At 36.8% G+C, this 6,665-nt stretch overlaps 1 protein-coding gene across 1 annotated transcript; it reads right to left on the bottom strand.

The window, feature by feature from the left end:
- Positions 1-1,376: 1,376 nt before the first annotated feature.
- Positions 1,377-2,371, bottom strand: LOC102711062 (two-component response regulator ORR42-like). Its single transcript, XM_015836472.1, has 3 exons — positions 2,292-2,371; positions 1,941-2,162; positions 1,377-1,780 (listed from the first exon to the last, which is right to left on the bottom strand). Exons 2-3 carry the CDS (start codon positions 2,151-2,153, stop codon positions 1,586-1,588), a joined length of 408 nt encoding a protein of 135 aa, XP_015691958.1. The 5' UTR covers positions 2,154-2,162; positions 2,292-2,371; the 3' UTR covers positions 1,377-1,585.
- Positions 2,372-6,665: the final 4,294 nt, after the last annotated feature.

Raw genomic sequence — 6,665 nt, 5'->3', positions numbered from 1 at the left:
AAAGGTATAAAATTTTACCTACATGATGTGACAAAAGGCAAAAGGCTACACTCTAGTTTGATTTTGTAGTGATCGGTACCCACACAAGAAATTGAGTGTAGACTAGAGGTCACAACAAAAACTTTCACATGCTTAGCCCCAATCATCTAAACTACATATGGGCCCCTAACAACTTAGTCACGCACGCGTGTGCCTAAGGCTTAACTCTGAAAGAAAAAATCATGCACGCACAAGGCCCTCCAAAGGAAAGACCCTCCTCACGACTAACGGGCTAGCATACATGCTTACAACCTCTTGTGATTCTGAGTTAATCTATCCCATTCGGGCATATGAAAGTGCATGGGGTTCTTGAAAAGATATCAACATGTTCGGTCCTTGACGATCCATGCTACGTGAATCGGGGAATCCCCTTGCATCATTGCCAAAGTCAACTATATCCTCAAGTATATTAATCATAAATTTTTCTTTTCCGATTTTAACCCATCCATGTGTATTTCATATAGTATTTAACAGATACTTCCATCAATCGGATTCGCAAGCCTAAGTATTAGATAAAGTAAAATATACGAAAGTCCTTAACCAAGGGTGACAAGGTTTGGGGATTTTAATTTTTTTCTACTCTTTAGAAAGAGAGTTTAATCCCTCTCATATACTTGTGAGAGAAGAGTGGTAAATTTGTTACCACTCACTTGTAAGAGTGTTTTTTTTTTGATAAAAGGCTTTTTGAGCCCAGCTTTTTATAAAGCAAACTGCAAAACAGAAAACAGAGTTTCACCGGGGGATCCCGGGCATTACAGAGATCGTCGGACGGCTAAACAGAACACAAAAGAACACCCCTCCACACTTCCTTGAGTTCCAGGCTAGCAAGATAGAAAGCAGCAGCTGAGAGCAGGAGCCCAAGCACAGACAGCAACCAAAAAAAGACTAGACTAGAGAGATTAAGCAGCCGAAACTCTGAATCATCCTATCCCTCTTCTTGAAGCGTCAACAGGGGAGCCTTGTCCCATCTATCCCAAGCCACCAGAAAGACACCGTCGACGCCAACCTGCCACATGAACATTGCCGCTGGCCGTCGCTCCTAGTTGAGTCTATTCGATATTGCCATGAATTCAAAACATTCGGTCTTCCAGTACTATAATACTAAAAATATCCTATATAGTATTGGTCAATCCAATCAATTCTTAACCATATAGGAATGAAATGCAGATTCCATGCATCTCAAAAGGGCATTCAATTAATACACCTGATATGTCAGCATTAAACATACGCAAAAGAAATAAAAGAATAACGTTCACACAGGCCTAATGGGAATATTGATACCATAAACCGAACATCAACAGTAAAAAAATCTAGATAGATGAACTTGCTCCGAAACGATTACAAGTACTCCCATCAAAACATGCATCAATCTAATTAACATGAACCAAAATGTTTAACACAACAACCACATACTCAAAAGGATTACAACTCACACCAAACAATGCATTAATAAAACCATGAACCTAATTAAATTCTTAAGATAACCATGACTCTAAATGACGATAGGTAGTCGTTTTTGCTATTGTTTCCATCTGATTTCACAAATCTAGCTATATGCGCTGGCCACGTTCTTCTTGCTCATGACTTCCTGAAGGATACCCTCAAGAATTTCAAGCGTCATGGGCTTGGGGACACACACATTAGCACCTGCAGCCTTGAACGCTTCCATGCTGTTGGTGTCAACTGAGACTCCAACAATCGTCACATCAGTAGTTCCCATGGCACGGATCTTGGATATTGCCTGACAAGTGACGAGCAGTGATTAAAACTATTATCTAAAACAAAGAAAATAAATTTGTGAAGTAATTAGAATTGTTAACGAGTATAAGTACTACTTGATAATTATTTGTCGACTGAACCAATCAAAGGAGATAAAACTGCAAGTAAGTTTTTAATAATACCTCAGGACCAGTCATCATGGGCATGAGATTGTCAGACAAAACAATGTCAAATGTTTCTCCTTCAAGAAAAAGTTGAACAGCTTCCTTTCCATTGTGAACGACAGTAGTTTCAACTTGAAATTTGCGCAGCATCGCCGACAGGATCATCTGGTTCACTTTGATATCCACAACGAGCAATGCCCTCAGGTTATATTCTTGGGCTTGGGACTCCATGAGAGCAACCTACAAATTTCCAGAATAAATTACTTAGTTCCTGTACATCAAATATTTTCAAGACGATTCTTACCCTCTACGACAGCAAATTAATATGTGTATGATAAGAGAAACAAAGAGAAAAGAGCAAGGAATCACCCGGCCAAAACCTATACAGTGTAGGGCAGAGGAGAATAGGGGAGACAGAAGATGATAAGAACAGGCACCGTTTACTTGGAATAGTTTTGGCTGCAATGGAGAACTCCTGTTTAACAGGGTTATTTATAGTCCAAACAAAGATCAAAATTGGCAAAATGCTGAATCTGAACCCTGATGGCCAACACTGTATCATTATTCTACACGTTAATGCCCAACCAGGTTTTGATCTTCTTTGCAGATATACAGCTTTGCGACATGAAAAACTGCTAATAATGCAAGTCTAGGAGAATCAGCCAGATTGTTACTTTCAACAATAGGATCGTGCATGCTGATTCCGGAATAAAAGGTTTCTTTTTTTGCATGTGAAACCATGCGCGGTTTTGCATTTTAACTGTGGGCTCTGTATTTGAGAAAAATGGGAATGTATCATGTATGCATAGAAAGTTGGCAAAATATATTTACATTAATGGGGAAAATAATGGCATAGTCCAAATCCCATATGTGCCTTTCTGTTGGCAACATCCAATAGGTATATGTTCCAGATTGCTATCTGGCCCAGCATGGATCAAATATAAGTGATGTGCATATCAGAAATGTTCATATCGGCATGTATAATACGCTAAAATTCTGAAAGATACTGCTCCCTCTGGTCAAATTTATTCAATGTTAATAGTATGGCTTTCTGTTTGATACAGTGGTTAAACTAAAAGTTGAACTAAAAAAATACAAATAGATATGTATTCAGGAAAAAGAATTGAACTTCCTACTTTTCCTGAAAGGTGAAACTAGCTGCTACATAAAACAAATTAAGTATTGAGACATTATGTTGAATGAATCTTTCTAATAGCTAAGCTAGGGGACGTTTCTGAAAATTTAACGTAGGTACTTTTCCGAGTGACCGTATTCATCATGTCTTTATTAAAAAAAAACTAAACTATGTAATATGTTTACTCGACCGTGCAATGGAAAACTAAAAAAAGGCAGATAGACAATATATTTAACAAAAAGAGACATTTTTTTGCACATACCACAAATCGAGGTGCCAGTTCATCACTCCAAGCTTGATGACAATATATTCATCTCATACTAAAGCTAATAACAGAGAGATGGAGAATTTGATGATGGCAGTAACATATATCCATAGACTGATATAAAAAAAAGTACCTATAGAAGGCCATCAATATCAATGGTAGAATAAACGGTTGATGCAAAAAAATGTGCCGGCTATCCACAAGATCAATGTCTAGTTGAGCAGTCGATATCGGGGAGATGACATACCTGAAACCATTAGGGACCAGCAGGGGGCGGCAATAGCATGGTAACACCTAGATAGAGCATAGATATCGAGAAGATGACATACTTAAGACAAGTCGGAACAAGTAAGGGGAGCGGTGGCGGCGGCATGGTAGCACCTAGATAGAGTAAAATAATAGATGGAAACAAATGAGCGGCGGTCTAGGTTATAAAACAAGAGTTAAAATAGTTAGTATAGTGCTAAGGATAGTAGTATCAAGGGCTTTGGTTTGGGCTGGTTATTTACTAATTTCATTATTTCGTTATGATGATTTCAGTTCAACCAAATCATTAATCCAGTGGGCCCAATGAGAGTTTTCTCTCATAGCCCATATGTAATTGCAATGAAATTAGTTATGTTTAGGGGACTGATCTGTTTAATTCAAGTCAATCATTGGAATTGGCGCATATTTCTATACGATAATGTTTCACAATTAGATTCCTATGAGCATGCTACCCACCGTTTCACCTTACATTCAATGGCTATTGTTTGGCATACATCTAGACGTTGGGGCCAAACGTGCTTCTCCAATACCATAAGCCCAAATGTACCCAAATGCATCAAAATCCATCAGTAGGTCAAGTAAGTTGGCTAATTGATGCAACCATTGTCACATCATATATCAAAACTTTTTTATTTTTTAAACATTTCAATAAATTTTTATTGGTAAACCTCGAAGGAAAATATTTTCACCATCTAATCATTTTTGGCCACCCATATGTCCTAACGTGACAAAAAGAGTTGCCACGCCACCTCACTTGGCATGGCAAGACTACCATGCCACCATCACTAGTGTGGCAAGACGAACCCTATTGCGCCAACTACTTTGTGCGGCAGTGTAATCTTGCTAGGCTAGGCAAGGCGGCGTGGCCAAAAGGTTCATATAGTGAAAGTATTTACCCTCGAGGTTTGCTAATAAAATTATTTATTTAAAAGCTTTAAGAAATAAAAAAATCTCATATATCACAAAGTGTAGTGCTGCATAAGGATATTTGACACGTCACTTGTGACGCATGAGGAGATAGGCACCAAGTACACTGTACACTATGTTCTAGAATCCAATTCGGCAATCTGATATTGCAATGACATTAAAAGGCAGCCTAGTTTGCATACAAGCTTCATTTATCCCATGAGTAAGCTGCAAGTGCAAAAACAAGATCAGTTGTCCCATATAATGGGTCTTTGGGCTTGTAACTTCGTATGAAAGCCAAGCATGAGAACTGTGTACCCCAACCTACTAGATCACAACCTTAGGGACCCTTTGGTTTTACTTCCACCACTTTAAATAGCTACAAACCCCTTCAAGGTTTTCTTTTGTGAAACACAGTATAAATATAGGGGCCACTAACGTGTGCACACTCATCCAATGAATGCATCCATGACAACTTACCCTCATGAGCACCTCCCAAGATATTAACGAAGTCATCATATGCGCCTACCACTGCAACAATAATTAACTAGAAAAGCGAGTGCACGTATCAAGTTTAGAACTTGAACAGATATGTAGAGGTTCTACCACAAGATCTCACGTGACTATGTTTTTATGAAAAAATACAAATTAATTTTATAATATACCTAAATTACTTTTAGATTTCATTAAGTTAGGTCATGACTTCAATGTTATTTTTGGATGTAACTTTAATGCTTTGAGGATATAACTTTAATATTACTTGGATGTAACTTTTTAGTGTTGTCTGGATGTCACTTCAGTGCTATGGTGATGTAATTTTTAGTGTTGTTGTGATATAGCCTCAATATTGCGGGGATGAAACATCAATATTAGGGATATAACTTCAGTGTTATTCGAATGTAACTTTAATATTGTGGGGATGCAACTTCTACAATATATATAACTTCAATGTTATTCGGATGTAACTTTAATATTGTGGGGATGCAAATTTAATGATATGGGATATAACTTCTATAATATATGTAAATTACTTTTATGTTGTATTAAGTTTAAGAAGTAACTTACAATAAAAGTAAAGTAACTTGTTACGGTATTTAAAAAATCTATTACGCAGGTAAGAACATAAGTCTATCTAAAAATTAGATTTAATCAACATATCATAGTTATCCCAAAACGGATTTATTTTTAATGTCAGACAAGTTACTTTCTTAAGTTACTTCTATAATATATATAAATTACTTTTATATTGAATTAAATTTACTTTTATATGTTTAAAATGTAACTTAATGAAATCTAAGAGTAGCTTGGATATATTATAAAAGTAATTTATATTTTTTCATTAAAATATAATCATGTGAGATCTTGTTATAAAGATTTAATTGTTACGAACTCAATAGTGTAATCGGATCGTCGATCAGATTAGTAGTTTAAGAGAAAATTGTATTTGAAGCATTTAAATTGTTTTTGAACACAACAGTACGCATGTTGAGGGGAAGTGCGCAGTGCCAACTGCCATTTTTGGCAAGGGCGTCTGTGTGGCTAGTTAAGACTACCTGCTAGCACGCACTGCTTAGCCGTGTCCTATTGGCATATAGTATTTTGGCTCTATTGGACGCCCGTACAGAGGCATATTTTTATCTCTGAGACAATTTTGTATTTAATTTGATGTGAAACCTGCTAGGCTTAATTATTTTGACGTTTACTCTAGATCTTACTAAATACTAACATTTCATAAGCTCTAGATCTACTACCACCACGTCACAAAAAAAAAGGCGGATATAATCATAGAATTAATCGGAGAAGAGAGGCAGCAACATACATCATACTTCCATGTCTTTTGCCTCAGCGCAAAGCTGCAAATGGAAAGCATGTAATAGATGTGGTTAAGAAGAGTCAATCCCTACATGAAACATTTTTAAGCCTAGCCCAATCTCTAAATTAAACCAGTTCCAGAGAGAGCATTATTAACGATAACTAATCACGGTCAATTTGGTAAGTCGCCTATAACCACAAAAATGACTATTTAAATAGTTTTATTTTGATTAGAGATGCACCATTGTTTCACAAACACAACCCCACGACACGTTACCATGCACCAGCACACCACCATAACACATTGCAAAGAAATAGTGATAGGACCCATCGCATAATTCTTTCTATTCAAACCCAC

The sequence above is a fragment of the Oryza brachyantha genome, chromosome 4, assembly GCF_000231095.2.
Source record: "Oryza brachyantha chromosome 4, ObraRS2, whole genome shotgun sequence".
NCBI lineage: Eukaryota > Viridiplantae > Streptophyta > Magnoliopsida > Poales > Poaceae > Oryza > Oryza brachyantha.
This window is presented reverse-complemented; position numbering and strand designations above follow the sequence as displayed.